Below are 17,592 nucleotides of genomic sequence, written 5' to 3' on the forward strand. Positions count from 1 at the left end.
AGTGAACCCTAGTAAAACAGGAGAGCCATTGAGCTCTTACAAAGGCAGTGTGTCCTGATAGCATCAGATTTACATATTTAAAATCAAAAATAGTTATGATTGTGGACAGGGCCAAGTAACAACCGATGTGAACCTAGGTTCTCCAGCTACTTCCAGCTGTAAAGGAGGAAGTATTAGGAGCAGGAACGTACCGTGGAGGGCAGGGCACAAAGGTGGTACCAAGAGTGTGCTTGAAATTCAAGTTCAGTTCTAAAATATAATATAATTAAGGTAAGAAAAGTAATATAGAAATGAAGTTAATCAGGAACAAGTTAGTGATTATTTTGCTTGTAAAATGTGCTGAAAAGTTATTTTTATTAAATAGGTGATGAATAAATTTGAAAAGTTTTGTGAATAGAGCCCATTGTAACAACAATGAAATGTAAACACATACGGTTATCTACAGTTTGGATGCAGGTTGAAGCTGAATAGCAGGACAAAGTGCTTTTGTTAAACTATTTCAGTGATGTTCTGCTAAAGAAAAAAAAATCTGGGATAGTAACTTTCAAGTTGTAAGGAATCTTTTAGAGTAAAGTAGAAATGCTGGCTTCCAGACCACTTTAAGTGGGCCTTCTTGCCACCATGCCCCAAAGCATTCTTGATTTATGTGCTTTCCCTTCTACAATTCTGCATAATGGTCACTTGTCTCATCCCACAACATAAAAGCTTTAATATAAAACAGGACCTTTGCAAAATAGGCATGTTCGATTTCACAGAAATAAAGCCCATAACCCATACTTATAAATAAAATTTTATTTTACAACAAATGTGCATGTTAATGCATTAAAGGCAAAGAACATGTAAGCAGGCAATTAAGGCATTTAAACAGGGGATTCTAGTCCTTCTCTGCTTGAGATCTGTCCCTGTAACAGTTCCAGACTCCTCTTTAGTCTCTCATTCTCTTCCTCTAAGTGGAGAACTTTGTTCTGAAGATCCTGAATCGCCTATTGAGTGGTTGTGAGAAAAAAAAAAGTTTATTTTATGATGCAACAAGATTCAGGTGCTATTTGCACTTTTAAAGGGGAACTGAAGTAAGAGGTATACGGAAGCTGCCATATTTATTTCCTTTTAATCAATACCAGTTGCCTGGCAGCCCTGCTGGTCTATTTCTCTGCAGTAGTATCTGAATAACACCTGAAACAAGCATGCAGCTAGTCTTGTCAGATCTGACTTTAAAGTCTAAAACACCTGATCTGCTGCATGATTGTTCAGGGGCTATGGCTAATAGTATTAGAGGCAGATGATTAGCAGGGCTGCCAGGCAACTGGTATTGCTTAAAAGGAAATAAATATGGCAGCCTCCATATACCTCTCTTCAGTTCCCCTTTAAAGCTCCTGTACAAGCCCTTGTACAGTTTTCCATATTATTGCACAACTCCTCCCCTAAACTGTGTTGTAGGTTTGTTTCACCACCCGTCACCTTTAGCGCTTGGGGCGTAGATATACGCATGACCACCGCTGTCCGCATTCACATCACCACCCGTTAGTAGGGAGATCAGTGAATGGGAACACAGTTCCCATTCATTGATCTAAGCCGCCAGCTTCAATGAGAAGCTGTGTCCATTGTAAAAGGAAAAATAAATTACGTGTCCACACATTTCCTGTTTTTGTACTAACAGCATGCTAACACGAAAATGGGTGAGGACATCTTGTGGCCAAATAGTAAAATTACACCTACATACATGTAATTTAATAAAAAAAAAAAAAATCTACAAATACTTTTAAAATTAGCTCCTTACCTCCCACACTCTCCTATAATTAAGGTAATTTTTCTTATGCAAAATATTTGGGTAAAGAGACTGAAGTGAGAATAAATCTTGCTTCAGAGCTTATATTCAGCAGGGGCATGTGTGCCCCTGCTAAAACGCCGCTATCCCGCAGCTAAACGGAGGTCCCTTACCTCCCAAATCCCCTCGTGGAGTCTCGGAGATCTCTTCCGCATAGAGGCAGGGCTAACCGCCGCAGCCCTGCCTCACGTGCATCTATCAGTGCGTATCTCCATCTCTCCCCCGTCCCTCTCAGTCTTCCTTCGCTGAGAGGGGCGGGGGAGAGGCAGCGATGCGCCGCTGATAGACGGCGCTGAGAGGCAGGGCTGCAGCCATTAGCCCTGCCTCAACAGCAGCAAAATCTACGACCAAGTTAATTGCAGATTTTGCAGGGGGGGGGGGGTTGGGAAGTAAGGGACCCCCGTTTAGCCGCAGGATATAGGCGTTTTAGCAGGGGCACACATGCCCCTGCTGAATATAAGCTATGAAGCGAGATTTATTCTCGCTTCAGTGTCTCTTTAAAGGCCTGAACTTTTTTTTAAAATATGTATTACTGTTATTTTAGAAAACACGGGCTTTTAACTACCTAAGGACCGTGTCACGCCGACAGACGTGAACGCAGCAGCAGCCCGGGGCCCGCTTAACTCCACTTGGCGTCAGGTCCTGGAGCTGGCTACTGCAGGCTGCGCGCGCATCTCCTGCTTGAGGGGCGGAGCCGCTCGGGAGAATGTTAGATGGCGAAACCACCGTTTAATTATTTTGTACAACTCTGCGATCTGCAGCAGCGCTGTACTGACACTCGAGTGTCACCGGTGATCCGTTGTCATAGGCTGAAGCCCATGGCAGACACTCACAGTGATTGGCAAGTGGGGGGGGGGAGGGTTTAGTAAAGAAAAATGTATTTAAAATTATTTATAAAAAAATAAACACTGTGGGGGGGGGGGGGATAAGACCAGACCAACAGGAAGCTTTGTTGGTGGGGAGAAATGGAGGGGGGGGGGGGGGGGGAATCACTTGTGCAGCCCTGCAGCTTGGGCTTTAAAGCTGCAGTGGCCTATTTCACAAAACATAGCCTGGTCTTTAGGGGGGTTACCACTGCAGTCCTTAAGTGGTTAATTAGATGAACACAAAACTGAAAAAAATGCACCTTTATTGCCAAATAAAATATTGGTGCTATATATTATTCTAGGTAAAAATTTTAAACTTTTTAATAACCGGGACAAATGGGCAAATAAAATATGTTAGTTTTATCCACAATACAACATTTTATTTTAAAACTATAATGGCCGAAAACTGAGAAATGGTTTCCCCTTATTCCAGTTAACCACTTAAAGGAAAACTTAAGTCAAAAATAAAAAATGATATATATAGCAGCATAGAGGGTGATATAGCGGCTGGGAACGCGGAAAGTCAGCCACGTTCCCAGCCTGTCGGCAGCTGTCGCCGAACCCGGAAGTAGCCACCGGCGGGGACAGGACGATCGGAGCGGGGCTGCAAGGGCACCATCCAGCTTCGGGGGGCTGAGGGATGCCCCGGATAAATATTTTTTTATTTTTGACTTAAGTGTTCCTTTAACGACTGCAGTGTTAAACCCCCCTACCGACCATGCTCTTTTTTTGTTGCACTGAGCTGTGCAGGCTTTTCAGCCTCCTGCACAGCCCAGCTATGGAGCCCAGCGATTGGACTCACCTCCTTTTTTATCCCTAAGGGGACAAGATGTCGGATAATTTTATTTTTTTTTACAGCCTGTATCAGGCTGTTTCACCCTCCTCCCTTCCATGCACTGCATTTGAACAGGACAGCGATCCGTCCTGTTCCGCCTCTCATAGGCATCAGCCTATGAGAGGCCAGGGATCGCCGATCTCGTACAGCTCTGCCGAAGACCGCAGCGCTGTACGGATGTAAACAATGAAGATTTCTTTCCCCTTTCATTTACAAACAGCCTGCTAGTCAGTGAACTGGCAGGGAACGATCGCGCATGCGTGCGGCCATTCCCTAGGAAACTGCAGCTCCAGGACTTGACGCCAATTGGCGTTAAGCGATCCTGGGGCTGCCGCCGCGTTCACGCCCATTGGCATGACGCGGTCGTTTAGTTAAAATGCATTTAGAATAAAATTCTTAGCATACTCTACCACCCAAAGAAAGCCTAATTGGTTGTGAAAAACAAGATAGAGATCATTTTGTTGTGATGAGTAGTGATAAAGTTATTGGGGAATGAAAGGAAGGAGTGCTGAAAGGTGAAAATTGCTCTGGTGCTAAAGGGGGAAACCCCTCAGTGGTGAAGTGGTTAAATACTGCCCTTCTATACATTGCAACTTTACTAGTGGCTGTAGGTGTAAACTATCAGTGGACTGATACATGGTAAAACATAAATGTAAGATTAGCTGGATCTCTGCATCTGTGAACTGGTTTAAAAAAAAAAAAAAAAAAAAAAAAAGTGTACCTGAAAGGGGGAAAAAAAAAAAAAAAGTGTACCTGAAAGGGAAAAAAAAAAAAAAAAGGTACCTCATTTAGATAAATCAGTAGATGGATGCCTCTGGATAATCCATATGCTTCCCCTGTCCCCCTCCCCACACAGGTTTACTTTAAAGTGGGACAATATTCAAATGCTTGGATTAATATTCAACCTAACAACTAATGCAATAAGCCAATACCTCCTAAAAAATGCATGTTGAACAACTATAAAACATAACTGCTATGGTGCATTCTAAATACTTACATTTTCCTTCTTGCTGAAGAGTTCGCTTTTCAGCATTTGCTCAGCGGACAGCCGCAGGCCACAATCGGCACTAGTAAGTAACTTAACATATTTGGTTTGCACTGGCCAGTGGGCTGCAAAGGATTCTGGTATGACTCCAGAACTCAAGGATGTTAAAATGTCATTCTTCTCCATCTCTGTCCAGAATGGGTGAAAAAGTTCCAGTAATATAACACCAACACTGTACATATCAGACTGCAAAACACAAATATTGTATTATTAAAATCAAAGTCAAACAACTAATGTATATACAATGTCAAAATAATTTTAACTACTTAAGGGCCGAGCTAACTGAAATCTACGTAGTTTCTGTGGCCACCTGGCTGGCAGGGCATAGATTTCAATTAGCCGCCACGCGCATCCGCCGTTTCTGCCACTTAATCCCCGCAGCTCACTGGCTCTGCCTGTCTGACGGGAGAGCCCTGTGAGTGGGTCAGGAGCCGATTTCATTGGCTCCTGGCCCTGTCTTTCAATGTATGCCAATGAAAGCGGCTCCTGACCGGCTAACAGGAACTCTGCCGCCATAGACACGGCTAAAGTGGGTGGCCCAGGACTCCGAGGTGACGGCGGTTGTGACAGGTATGTGCGGCGATTCGTCTGTATTCCGTCAGATTCTGACGAAGGCGTGGAACGCCTAAACGTGTCATGACGTCTTAGGCACAGGGCAGCTGCCACCATCTCCCGTGCACCTTACCCGGCTGGCGTGACGCGATCCTTTGGATTCCCACAACTACCGGCCATAGTGTGGAGGCGGCCAGATCGATAGAATTACATCTAGGACACGGTGATGCACAGATATTGTGATGAGCTTTGTTTTATATTTAATTTTGTAAGTTTTTATTTTTTTACTTGCGCAAGAAGCAACATTAAAAAGTGAATGCACCAGAGAGCGCTCCTTTTTTCTCCGTTTTCCATGTCCAGCTGTCTAAGACTCGGGCCTTTCAGTAATCTATTCATTTATGTCACTGTTTGTATGAACTATGTTTATTGGTCTGTATTTGGAAATCTGGATAACATGTTCCTTTGTGACTGACGCAGTTGATTTGATAAGGATTGGCTGGATGCCCATTGCTTTTTTTTTTTTCTTTAGTATACACTATTATTCTATAATAACGTGTAATTGTACTGGAAACTGGGGCAGCATTCCTTGGTTATACTGCTTTTTCGTAAATACAAACTTATATTGCGCTTTTCTCCTGGCGGACTAAAAGAGTCAGAGCTGCAGCCACTAGGGCGTGCTCTATAGGCAGTAGCAGTATTAGGGAGTCTTGCCAAAGGTCTCCTCACTGCATAAGTTCTGACTTACTGAACAGGAAGAGCCACGATTCAAACCCTGGTCTCCTGTGTCAGAGGCAGAGCCCTTAAAGAGACTCCGTAACAAAAATTGCATCCTGTTTTTTATCATCCTACAAGTTCCAAAAGCTATTCTAATGTGTTCTGGCTTACTGCAGCACTTTGTACTATCACAGTCTCTGTAATAAATCAACTTATCGCTCTCTTGTCAGACTTGTCAACCTGTGTCTGGAAGGCTGCCAAGTTCTTCAGTGTTGTGGTTCTGCTATGAACTCCCCCTTCCAGGCCCCTCTTTGCACACTGCCTGTGTGTTATTTAGATTAGAGCAGCTTCTCTCTTATCTTTTACAAGCTGGATAAATCGTCCTCTGAGCTGGCTGGGCTTTCACATAGTGAGGAATTATAGACAAGGGCAAAGCTGTTTGCAGGAAGAAAAGAGCAGCCTGAAACTTAAGTGCATGAGAGATGCAGGGGGAAAGAAACACACAAATGATCTCTTGAGATTCAAAAGGAAGGCTGTATACAGCTTGCTTGTGTATGGATGTATTTTCTATGTGTGGACATACTGTACATCAACCTACTTCCTGTTTTGGTGGCCATTTTGTTTGTTTATAAACAAACTTTTAAAAACTGTTTTTAACCACTTTTAATGTTTCGGGGAGCGGCGAAATTGTGACAGAGGGTAATAGGAGATGTCCCCTAACGCACTGGTATGTTTACTTTTGTGTGATTTTAACAATACAGATTCTCTTTAACCTCCTGGGAGATAATCTCGGGGTAAGCCGCCGCGGAGGATTTCTCAGCCCCTGGTGGGCCGATTTCCACACTTTTTGCTTTGTTACACGTAGCTAGCACTTTTCTAGCTGCGTGTACAAGCCGATCACCGCCGCTCCGCGCCAATTCGCTGCATTACAGGAGCCCCCCCTCCGCCGAGACCCCGTGCGCAGCCTGGCCAATCACCGCCAGGCTGCGCTGAGGGTGGATCGGAACGACATCGATGACGTCACCCCTATCGTCGACGGGGGAAGCCAAAACAAGAAATCCCGTTTTGAACGGAATTTCCTGTTTGCTCTGATCGCCGGAGGCGATCGGAAGGGGTGGGGTGATGCCGCTGCATGATTAAAAAAAAAAGGAAAAAAAAAAAATTTAAAAAGTGCTGCGCCGCCTCCCTGGTGATTTTATTGTATCACCAGGGAGGTTAAAGAGAGTCTGAAGCCACTTTAAATACATGTTTTTACCTGTTATTTATGTTAACGATTATGGCCAGTGCTTAAACACAGCATTACCACGGCAGAACAAGGACTTTATACCCCCCTAAATACCGGGACAAAAATCTGCTGCTCGGGGAGGCAGAGCTTTGTGCTGTAGCTCTGCCTCCAGTACAGTCAATCTGCACTGATCGCCGCCTCTCCTTGCCCCTTTCAGACTGAGAGTGGCAGGGAGAGGCAGCAATCAGCGCAGATTGACGCGAGTAGGATTTGGGGGGTATAAAGCCCTTGTTCTGCCACGGGAATGTGGCGTTTTAGCACTGGCCATATTCCTTAAAGGGAACCTTAACTCTAAAAAAAACATGAGTTTTACTTACCTGGGGCATATACCAGTCCCCTGCAGCCATCCTGTGCCCTCGCAGTGAGGGCCCGTTTCCACTATCGCGAATCCGCATGCGTTACCTGCATGCGGATTTGCACAGCCAATACAAATGGATGGGCCTGTTTCCACTTGTGCGTTGTGAGGAGCGTTTTTCTGTGCAGGATTTTTCTGCACGGCAGAGCCCTCAGACATGCAGGCGAATCGCACACAATGTATTTAATAGGGAAATCGCATGCGTTTTCCCCATGTGTTTTTTGCCGCGAATTCGCATAGGTATCAATGTAAATTCACACAGGCAGTTACATGGTTAAAATCGCATATACCATCACCTATGCGAAAACGCATGCGGAATCGCATCCGCATGCGATTTCATCAGCGATGGAATCCAGACGATTCCGCGCCGCAATAGTGAAAACGAGCCCTCACTCATGGCTCCTCCAGTCCCCCGCTGCCAGCTAGTTTTGTTTTTGCCGCCTGGGAGTCGGCCAGCCGCCATGTATACCTTTTTACACATTCCTGCTTGTGCAGGAAGCTATCGCGGACATTAACAAGTACATTTTTACGCGTTACGCATTGCACCTGTAACATGTAAAGATGTACGTGTTAATGTCAGCGATAGCTTCCTGCACCAGCTGGAATGCGTAAAAAAGGTATGCATGGCGGCCGTCCGACTCCCAGTCACCAAAAACTAAACTAGCTGGCAGCGGGAGCCCGAAGGAGCCATGAGTGACTGCGAGGGCACGGGATGGCTGCAGGGGGCTGGTAGAAGCCCCAGGTAAGTGAAACTCATGTTTCTTTTAGAGTTAGGGTTCCCTTTAAAGGAAAGGTTCAGGGAGGGTGGAGGAAAAATAAAAATCAATTTCCACTTACCTGGGGCTTCCTCCAGCCCGTGGCAGGCAGGAGGTGCCCTCGCCGCCGCTCCGCAGGCTCCCGGTGGTCTCCGGTGGCCGACCCGACCTGGCCAGGTCGGCTGCCAGGTCGGGATCTTCTGCGCTCCAAGTCCTGGTACTTCTGCGTCCCACGCCGGCGCTCTGACATCATCGGACGTCCGCCGGGCTGTACTGCGCAGTACAGCCCGGCGGACGTCCGATGACGTCAGAGCGCCGGCGTGGGACGCAGAAGTACCAGGACTTGGAGCGCAGAAGATCCCGACCTGGCAGCCGGCCTGGCCAGGTCGGGTCGGCCACCGGAGACCACCGGGAGCCTGCGGAGCGGCGGCGAGGGCACCTCCTGCCTGCCACGGGCTGGAGGAAGCCCCAGGTAAGTGGAAATTGATTTTTATTTTTCCTCCACCCTCCCTGAACCTTCCCTTTAGCATAAATAACAGGTAAAAACAAATATTTAAATTGGCTTCAGACTCTTTAACCTGTACACTATCCAGCCACTGCTAAATAATGTCAGATACTACATGCATGCAAAGCAAAAAGTTCAAGTTACCTTGTTCAACAATTTGGGAAAGATGTACATACCTTAAAATCATAGTGTGAGCCTTTTAACTGTTCTTGAGCAGCATACAAGCAGGTGCCAACTCCTGAAGTGTGCGTTGAATCTGGAGGGGAAACATGAAATGATTATGAAATGTCTTCCACAGTATTTACTGCCCACTGTTTCAGTTTTCTGACTGCATTTTAACCTTGTTAGTTTACTAAACTGCAGTATTGAAATACCATACCCACATAAAAACTATTTACCAGTGTACACTTTTTTTATGAACAATTTTTACTACAGTAGAGTAATTTATCCGGCACTGGAGGGGATCGCTCGATACTGGATGTGTGCATTTGCTGGTTGCTTGAGAAGTCAAGTAGGCGTTAAATATAGCATTAACCTTGCCCCATTGATTAAAACAAGAGTATTGCACAGCGGTAGCGACTTACGAATGCTCTGTGCACCAGTCTTCTTATTTTCTGTAGCTTCCAGAGGCTTTGGGATATCCGACACGTCAGGTGACCCAGTGCGGGTCAGGTGACACGCCAGGAAGCCATATGAGCATGCCACAAAGCCTCTGGGAGCTACAGAAGAAAAGGCAGGTGAATGGAGCGTTCGTAAGATGCTACCGCTGCGCAATACTCTTAACTGTGGTAGAAAAGCCCCCATTTCCCCCCGCCAGGTATGCCGGTTAGATTAGACTGCCGGATGACTGAGTTCCTGTTAACCGGGATGCTACTGTATTTTTTTTTAGAGAGGTTATACAAGATTAGTATGGTATGCATAAAATGTATTTCAATTAAAGAAAAAAAATTAACGCAGAAACCCCAAAGATGCGAAAAATATGCAGTGAAATTTTGCCATTTTGAAAAAAAAGTGTGCCTTTTTAACATGTTTCCATTTAACCACTTGAGGACCTAGGGCTTTCTACCCCTTAAGGACCGGCCACTTTTTTTCCATTCAGACCACTGCAGCTTTCACGGTTTATTGCTCGCTCATACAACCTACCACCTAAATGAATTTTGGCTCCTTTTCTTGTCACTAATAAAGCTTTCTTTTAGTGCTATTTGATTGCTCCTGCGATTTTTACTTTTTATTATATTCAGCAAAAAAGACATGAATTTTGGCAAAAAAATGATTTTTTTAACTTTCTGTGCTGACAGTTTTCAAATAAAGTAAAATTTCTGTATACATGCAGCGCGAAAAATGTGGACAAACATGTTTTTGATAAAAAAAAACCCATTCAGTGTATATTTATTGGTTTGGGTAAAAGTTATAGCGTTTACAAACTATGGTGCAAAAAGTGAATTTTCCCATTTTCAAGCATCTCTGACTTTTCTGACCCTCTGTCATGTTTCATGAGGGGCTAGAATTCCAGGATAGTATAAATACCCCCCAAATGACCCCATTTTGGAAAGAAGACATCCCAAAGTATTCACTGAGAGGCATAGTGAGTTCATAGAAGATATTATTTTTTGTCACAAGTAAGCGGAAAATGACACTTTGTGAAAAAAAAAAAAAAAAAAAAAAAAAGTTTCCATTTCTTCTAACTTGCGACAAAAAAAAAATGAAATCTGCCACGGACTCACCATGCTCCTCTCTGAATACCTTGAAGTGTCTACTTTCCAAAATGGGGTCATTTGTGGGGTGTGTTTACTGTCCTGACATTTTGGGGGGTGCTAAATTGTAAGCACCCCTGTAAAGCCTGAAGGTGCTCATTGGACTTTGGACCCCTTAGCGCAGTTAGGGTGCAAAAAAGTGCCACACATGTGGTATTGCCGTACTCAGGAGAAGTAGTATAATGTGTTTTGGGGTGTATTTTTACACATACCCATGCTGGGTGGGAGAAATATCTCTGTAAATGACAATTTTTTCATTTTTGTACACACAATTGTCCATTTACAGAGTTATCTCTCCCACCCAGCATGGGTATGTGTAAAAATACACCACAAAACACATTATACTACTTCTCCTGAGTACGGCGATACCACATGTGTGGCACTTTTTTGCACCCTAACTGCGCTAAAGGGCCCAAAGTCCAATGAGTACCTTTAGAATTTCACAGGTCATTTTGAGAAATTTCGTTTCAAGACTACTCCTCACGGTTTAGGGCCCCTAAAATGCCAGGGCAGTATAGGAACCCCACAAATGACCCCATTTTAGAAAGAAGACACCCCAAGGTATTCCGTTAGGAGTATAGTGAGTTCATAGAAGATTTTATTTTTTTGTCAAAAGTTAGCGGAAATTGATTTTAATTGTGTTTTTTCACAAAGTGTCATTTTCCGCTAACTTTTGACAAAAAATAAAATCTTCTATAAACTCACCATACTCCTAACGGAATACCTTGGGGTGTCTTCTTTCTAAAATGGGGTCATTTGTGGGGTTCCTATACTGCCCTGGCATTTTAGGGGCCCTAAACCGTGAGGAGTAGTCTTGAAACGAAATTTCTCAAAATGACCTGTGAAATTCTAAAGGTACTCATTGGACTTTGGGCCCTTTAGCGCAGTTAGGGTGCAAAAAAGTGCCACACATGTGGTATCGCCGTACTCGGGAGAAGTAGTACAATGTGTTTTGGGGTGTATTTTTACACATACCCATGCTGGGTGGGAGAAATAACTCTGTAAATGGACAATTGTGTGTAAAAAAATCAAAAGATTGTCATTTACAGAGGTATTTCTCCCACCCAGCATGGGTATGTGTAAAAATACACCCCAAAACACATTATACTACTTCTCCCGAGTACGGCGATACCACATGTGTGGCACTTTTTTGCACCCTAACTGCACTAAGGGGCCCAAAGTCCAATGAGTACCTTTAGGATTTCACAGGTCATTTTTGTTTCAAGACTACTCCTCACGGTTTAGGGCCCCTAAAATGCCAGGGCAGTATAGGAACCCCACTAATGACCCCATTTTAGAAAGAAGACACCCCAAGGTATTCCGTTAGGAGTATGGTGAGTTCATAGAAGTTTTTATTTTTTTGTCACAAGTTAGCGGAAATTGATTTTAATAGTTTTTTTTCACAAAGTGTCATTTTCCGCTAACTTGTGACAAAAAATAAAATCTTCTATGAACTCACCATACTCCGTACGGAATACCTTTGGGTGTCTTCTTTCTAGAATGGGGTCATTTGTGGGGTTCCTATACTGCCCTGGCATTTTAGGGGCCCTAAACCGTGAGGAGTAGTCTTGAAACCAAATGTCGCAAAATGACCTGTGAAATCCTAAAGGTACTCATTGGACTTTGGGCCCCTTAGCGTACTTAGGGTGTAAAAAAGTGTCACACATGTGGTACCGCCGTACTCAGGAGAAGTAGTATAATGCGTTTTGGGGTGTATTTTTACACATACCCATGCTAAGTGGGAGAAATATCTCTGTAAATGACAATTGTTTGATTTTTTTACACACAATTGTCCATTTACATAGAAATTTCTCCCATCCAGCATGGGTATGTGTAAAAATACACCCCAAAACACATTATACTACTTTTCCTGAGTACAGCGGTACCACATGTGTGACAATTTTTTGCAGCCTAGGTGCGGTAAGGGGCCCAACGTCCTATTCACAGGTCATTTTGAAGCATTTGTTTTCTAGACTACTCCTCGCGGTTTAGGGCCTCTAAAATGCCAGGGCAGTATAGGAACCCCACAAGTGACCCCATTTTAGAAAGAAGACACCCCAAGGTATTCCGTTAGGTGTATGGCGAGTTCATAGAAGATTTTATTTTTTGTCACAAGTTAGTGAAAAATGACACTTTGTGAAAAAAAACCAATAAAAATTAATTTCCGCTAACTTTTGACAAAAAATAAAATCTTCTATGAACTCGTCATACACCTAACAGAATACCTTGGGGTGTCTTTTTTTCTAAAATGGGGTCACTTGTGGGGTTCCTATACCGCCCTGGCATTTTACAGGCCCAAAACCGTGAGTATTCTGGAAACCAAATGTCTCAAAATGACTGTTCAGGGGTATAAGCATCTGCAAATTTTGATGACAGGTGGTCTATGAGGGGGCGAATTTTGTGGAACCGTTCATAAGCAGGGTGGCCTTTTAGATGACAGGTTGTATTGGGCCTGATCTGATGGATAGGAGTGCTAGGGGGGTGACAGGAGGTGATTGATGGGTGTCTCAGGGGGTGGTTAGAGGGGAAAATAGATGCAATCAATGCACTGGGGAGGTGATCGGAAGGGGGATCTGAGGGATTGGCCGAGTGATCAGGAGCCCACACGGGGCAAATTGGGGCCTGATCTGATGGGTAGGTGTGCTAGGGGGTGACAGGAGGTGATTGATGGGTGTCTCAAGGTGTGATTAGAGGGGGGAATAGATGCAAGCAATGCACTGGCGAGGTGATCAGGGCTGGGGTCTGAGGGCATTCTGAGGGTGTGGGCGGGTGATTGAGTGCCCTAGGGGCAGATAGGGGTCTAATCTGATAGGTAGCAGTGACAGGGGGTGATTGATGGGTAATTAGTGGGTGTTTAGGGTAGAGAATAGATGGAAACACTGCGCTTGGGTGGTGATCTGATGTCGGATCTGCGGGCGATCTATTGGTGTGGGTGGGTGATCAGTTTGCCCGCAAGGGGCAGATTGATGGGTGGCAGTGACAGCGGGTGATTGATGGGTGGCAGTGACAGCGGGTGATTGATGGGTGATTGATAGGTGATTGACAGGTAATCAGTGGGTTATTACAGGGGAGAACAGATGTAAATATTGCACTGGCGAATTGATAAGGGGGGGTCTGAGGGCAATCTGAGCGTGTAGGCGGGCGATTGGGTGCCCGCAAGGGGCAGATTAGGGTCTGATCTGATGGGTAACAGTGACAGGTGGTGATAGGGGGTGATTGATGGGTAATTAGTGGGTGTTTAGAGGAGAGAATAGATGTAAACGCTGCGCTTGGGTGGTGATCTGATGTCGGATCTGCGGGCGATCTATTGGTGTGGGTGGGTGATCAGATTGCCCGCAAGGGGCAGGTTAGGGGCTGATTGTTGGGTGGCAGTGACGGGGTGATTGATGGGTGATAGGTGATTGGCAGGAGATTGACAGGTGATCAGTGGGTTATTACAGGGAAGGACAGATGTAATTAATGCACTGGCGAATTGATAAGGGGGGGGTCTGAGGGCAATCTGAGCGTGTGGGCGGGTGATTGGGTGCCCGCAAGGGGCAGATTAGGGTCTGATCTGATAGGTAACAGTGACAGGTGGTGATAGGGGGTGATTGATGGGTGATTGATGGGTAATTAGTGGGTGTTTAGAGAAGATAACAGATGTAAACAATACATTTGGGAGGTAATCTGACGGCGGGTTTGCGGGCGATCTAATGGTGTGGGTGGGTGATCAGATTGCCCGCAAGGGGCAGGTTAGGGGCTGATTGATGGGTGGCAGTGACAGGGGGTGACAGGGGGTGATTGATGGGTGATAGGTGATTGGCAGGTGATTGACAGGTGATCAGTGGGTTATTACAGGGAAGAACAGATGTAATTAATGCACTGGTGAATTGATAAGGGGGGGTCAGAGGGCAATCTGAGCGTGTGGGCGGGTGATTGGGTGCCCGCAAGGGGCAGATTAGGGTCTGATCTGATAGGTAAAAGTGACAGGTGGTGATAGGGGGTGATTGATGGGTGATTGATGGGTAATTAGTGTGTGTTTAGAGGAGAGAATAGATGTAAACAATGGATTTGGGAGGTGATCTGATGTCGGATCTGCGGGCGATCTATTGGTGTGGGGGGGTGATCAGATTGCCCGCAAGGGGCAGGTTAGGGGCTGGCTGATGGGTGGCAGTGACAGGGGGTGATTGACGGGTGATTGATGGGTGATTGACAGGTGATTGACAGGTGATCAGGGGGATAGATGCATACAGTAAACAGGGGGGGGTGGTCTGGGGGGGGGGGTCTGGGGAGAATCTGAGGGGTGGGGGGTGATCAGGAGGGGGCAGGGAGCAGGGTGGGGGATAAAAAAAAAAATAGCGTTGACAGATAGTGACAGGGAGTGATTGATGGGTGATTAGGGGGGTGATTGGGTGCAAACAGGGGTCTGGGGGGTGGGCAGGGGGGGGGTCTGATGGGTGCTGTGGGCGATCTGGGGCAGGGGGGGGGGAAAAATCAGTGTGCTTGGTGCAGACTAGGGTGGCTGCAGCCTGCCCTGGTGGTCCCTCGGACACTGGGACCACCAGGGCAGGAGGCAGCCTGTATAATACACTTTGTAAACATTACAAAGTGTATTATACACTTTGTATGCGGCGATCGCGGGGTTAACATCCCGCCGGCGCTTCCGTATGGCCGGCGGGATGTTGCGGCGGGTGAGCGGCGCCAGGCGGAGGCGGAGGATCGCGTCACTGATGACGCGATCGCTCCGCCCATGCCCCTACAAGGACCGCCGCCAATTGTCAATACGGCGGTCCTTGCGGGGTGCACTTCCCGGCCGCCAATTGTACATACGGCGGTCGGGAAGTGGTTAAGTATTAGTGTTCAATTTGAAAACTATACCTCATTCCCACAGTATTTCGCGCCGTATAAGACGCTCCGGAATATAAGACGCACCCAGGTTTAGAGGGCAAAAACCAGGGGGAAAAAAAAATGTGTACTAAACCTGGTGTGTCTATATACTGGAGCGTCTTGTAGATGTTCTCCCCCAATGAATGTCCTCCATGTGACCTCAGGTGTCCCTCAGGTGTTCCCAGGGGTCCCCAGTGTAGTCCCCCTGTGTCCTTAGGTGTCCCCCATGTGTCCCTAGGTGTCCCTAGCTGTCCCCCATGTGTCCCTAGCTGTCCCCCATGTGTCCCTAGCTGTCCCCCATGTGTCCCTAGCTGTCCCCCATGTGTCCCTAGCTGTCCCCCATGTGTCCCTAGCTGTCCCCCATGTGTCCCTAGCTGTCCCCCATGTGTCCCTAGCTGTCCCCCATGTGTCCTCAGATGCCCCCCATGTGTCCTCAGATGCCCCCCATGTGTCCTCAGATGCCCCCCATGTGTCCATAGCTGTCCCTCATGTGTCCCCGTTACCTGTGTGTTGTGTGATTGTGCTTCCCCTATGTGTTCCTGGCTCCCCCCGTGTGGTCCGCTGACTCGTGCCCCTGCCTGCTTGTGTCCGCTCCCGCAAATGTGCTCTACCCTCCCCGCAATTATGCTCCAGCCCCCCCACTCGTTTCAGCCACCCTCCCCGCAATTATGCTCTAGCCCCCCTGCTCGTTTCTGCCACCCTCCCCGATTGCGTGTACGCTGCCCCCGATATCCAAATAGCCGCCGCAGTCTTACTGTATCAGCGGCTCCCGGGATCGCAGCCCTGTGGTCTCCTGTCTCATCGCTCTAGTGATGGCTTCTGCTGATGACGCGCATTGCAGAAGCCATCACTAGAGCGATGAGACAGGAGACCACAGGGCTGCGATCCCGGGAGCCGCTGATACAGTAAGACTGCGGCGGCTATTTGGATATCGGGGGCAGCGTACACGCAATCGGGGAGGGTGGCAGAAACGAGCAGGGGGGCTAGAGCATAATTGCGGGGAGGGTGGCTGAAACGAGTGTGGGGGGCTGGAGCATAATTGCGGGGAGGGTAGAGCACATTTGCGGGAGTGGACACAAGCAGGCAGGGGCACGAGTCAGCGGACCACACGGGGGAACCAGGAACACATAGGGGCAGCGCAGACCACACAGCAGGTAGTTACATGCAGGGAATCCCCGACGTAGCGGCGGTTTGTATCGGCGGGTGTTCGTAAGTCGGGGATTCCCTGCATTTGCCGTATAAGACGCAGGGACTTTTTCTCCTCATTTTTGGAGGAGAAAAAGTGCGTCTTATATGGCGGAATATACGGTAATATGAATTTTCATGTTGTTGACCATTTCATTCATATAAAAAGGTTTTGTGCACATGTGGTGACAAGTAAAACAAATAAAAATGAATAGTTTTTAGAATTGTAAGTACCTTGCTTTCAAAAGCAGAGGACCCATGAGTGAGTATGTATGTAAGGACTAAAACAAAATTTTGCCTTACTAGATAGACCCATTCTAATACTAAATAAATTGATTTCAGTCATACCGTATATACACAAACAGGTTGCACTCTTACCATTGGTCCCATCCTTATTTAGCCAGTTGTCTGAATGCTGTAGAATATCCTTACAAGCAAGTCCAAAGTCCCCAATGCGCACATGCAGGTCTGGCCCTTGTAAGAAAATATTTCTAGGCTAGTGAAAGAAGACAGTGAGTTTACTACTAGGCAAAAAGAGAGCCTCACAGATAAAGAGACTACCAAAATACTTGATAGCAAATCATTTGAGTGCTTCTGAAGCCTTCTGAGGGCACCTGGAGGCAGCAAATTTGAAACTAGGACACCGTGAAAGGACCAGGAAGGCTCTATAGGATCCAGAGGCTTCCCTCTCCATAGGTGAGTATATGTTTTTTTTTGTTTTTTTGTTATTTTAGAAACACTTCACATTTACTATTTGTGAGTTCACATATTTGATGTACAAAAATGAGTACACGAGTTTACAATAAACTGAACAAGGCAACTAAAAGGACTACTGTGGGGGTGGGTGGGGAGGAAGAAGGAGTTGAACTTACCTGGGGCTTCTAATGGTCCCCCGCAGAACAAGGACTGCGCCTGCATCCTCGCTCCCGCCACTGGGAGCGGTCTGCACCTGCAGGTAAGTTCAATTCTTTTTCCCCCTAGCCCTACAGTAGTCCTTTAAGCAAACTTTGTACCACAGTAAAGTTTCTTACAATTATTAGGTTTACAATA

The 17,592-nt window shown here is 46.3% G+C and overlaps 1 protein-coding gene across 1 annotated transcript in view; it reads right to left on the minus strand.

The window, feature by feature from the left end:
- Window positions 1-774: 774 nt before the first annotated feature.
- Window positions 775-17,592, minus strand: part of EIF2AK1 (eukaryotic translation initiation factor 2 alpha kinase 1) — a 75,675-nt gene continuing 58,857 nt past the window's right edge. Inside the window, exons 12-15 of the mRNA XM_068244569.1 lie at window positions 16,921-17,038; window positions 8,914-8,993; window positions 4,524-4,757; window positions 775-983 (exon numbers count right to left, since the gene is read on the minus strand). Coding sequence (XP_068100670.1) covers window positions 861-983; window positions 4,524-4,757; window positions 8,914-8,993; window positions 16,921-17,038 — 555 coding nt within the window. The 3' untranslated portion in view covers window positions 775-860. The remainder of the gene's footprint in view (window positions 984-4,523; window positions 4,758-8,913; window positions 8,994-16,920; window positions 17,039-17,592) is intronic.

The sequence above is a fragment of the Hyperolius riggenbachi genome, chromosome 7 (genome assembly GCF_040937935.1).
Source record: "Hyperolius riggenbachi isolate aHypRig1 chromosome 7, aHypRig1.pri, whole genome shotgun sequence".
Classification (NCBI taxonomy): Eukaryota; Metazoa; Chordata; class Amphibia; order Anura; family Hyperoliidae; genus Hyperolius; species Hyperolius riggenbachi.